This window comes from Rosa rugosa, chromosome 2 (assembly GCF_958449725.1).
Source record: "Rosa rugosa chromosome 2, drRosRugo1.1, whole genome shotgun sequence".
Taxonomy (NCBI): Eukaryota; Viridiplantae; Streptophyta; class Magnoliopsida; order Rosales; family Rosaceae; genus Rosa; species Rosa rugosa.
This window is the reverse complement of record NC_084821.1, coordinates 69,442,447-69,443,847: the sequence shown is the minus strand read 5'-3', so window position 1 is coordinate 69,443,847 and position 1,401 is coordinate 69,442,447. Positions and strand designations below refer to the sequence as shown.

The following is a 1,401-nucleotide window of genomic DNA, read 5'->3' as shown; positions in this document are numbered from 1 at the left end:
ACATTCATCTCAAAAAAAAAAAAAAATTTAATAGGCAAAGTTAACGGCAGATTGGATGGAAGTACCATATGAAGAAACGGAGCAATAGTTTAGGTACTACGAGGGTAGTTTTGAAAATTTAGGTACCAAAATGTGCATTGGACCATATTTCAGATACCATTTGAAGATTTTTCCCAAAGTTTTTAGGGTTACACTCTGAAGTCTTCTCAATCATGCTAGCCTCTCAGCTTACACTCTCAAAGCCTCTCCTCTCTTACACTCTCAAGCCTCTCTTTACACTCAAATCGGAGAATGCAGCACTTCGTCAATCATGACACAACTGCCAATATTGAATTCTACCCACCGGTATTCGTTGGAAGAACATCTTCCATCAATGAATTTTCTTCGGCAAAGTGTATATATATTGATCAAAGTCTTTTGTCGATAATTATCTCGGTCAGTTATTAGAAAATTTGTTTCTACGGGCTAGTCATTCAGTATCTGAGGACATAAAAGTGGTGAAATATGACCCTAGTTAGTCTTCTACTCTTCACACCCAATACTTAATCTTGATAACACGAGAAATAAAATAGAATACTAAAAGGAGACATGAAATCAAACTCCAGAAACAAAAGACGAATGGACAAAGAGTTATGAGAGAGAAAATTCTCTGTTACATATATCAGAGGAGACATGGTTCTAATACTAGTCTCTAGCTTGGACCATTTATGCCACCTTCATTCAGTCTCTTGCTTCAGCCTTTCTTGCTCCATAATTTTACACAACGCCTTCTGCGTTCGCCTTTCAAGCTTATCAAGCCTCTTCTGCACATCCCTTTGAAGTTCAAAGTGTGGTGCTTTGGGAACAAGATCCTTGAACGGGTCCTTTTTCTTCTCTGATGGAAAAGGCACTACTGCTGCAATAGGGTCATCAAACTTCAATATTGGACCAGTTTTAAGCTTTCCTTCCATAAGCTTCTTATCACGAGGGAAATAATTTCGGAACTTCACACTCATATTAGTTTCTTCACTAGCTTCGTTGTCATCGTCAGTGTTATTGTTAATACGAGCAGAGTCCTCATCCGGAGTGTTTGACAGTTCCTGTGCAGCTCTAAGGGCTCTTATCATCTCTTTTCGTGTCGCAGCAACTACTTCAATGGAGTCCTCTTGACCTGCCATTTTGCTTCAGCTATACTAACTTAGGGCAGCGTCTAGGTTGTTATGTGTTTGCGAGTCTATGTAGTAATTGTGAAATTTTAAAAGAGAAGATAATCACAATCTCTTTTATGGTTGTTTCTTGGTTAGAGGTATTTATAGGCAATACGTACATTTAATCAAATTGAGAAAGTAAGCACAATCCAACTAGGATTAGAAACATAATTCAACTAGGAATCAAAAACTTAATCAAACTAGACAACAAGGA

General features: G+C 37.8%; 1 protein-coding gene across 1 annotated transcript; it reads right to left on the bottom strand.

The window, feature by feature from the left end:
- Window positions 1–716: 716 nt before the first annotated feature.
- LOC133731400 (uncharacterized) lies at window positions 717–1,157 on the bottom strand. Its single transcript, XM_062158778.1, has one exon. It carries the CDS (start codon window positions 1,155–1,157, stop codon window positions 717–719), a length of 441 nt encoding a protein of 146 aa, XP_062014762.1.
- Between the last annotated feature and the right edge of the window lie 244 nt (window positions 1,158–1,401).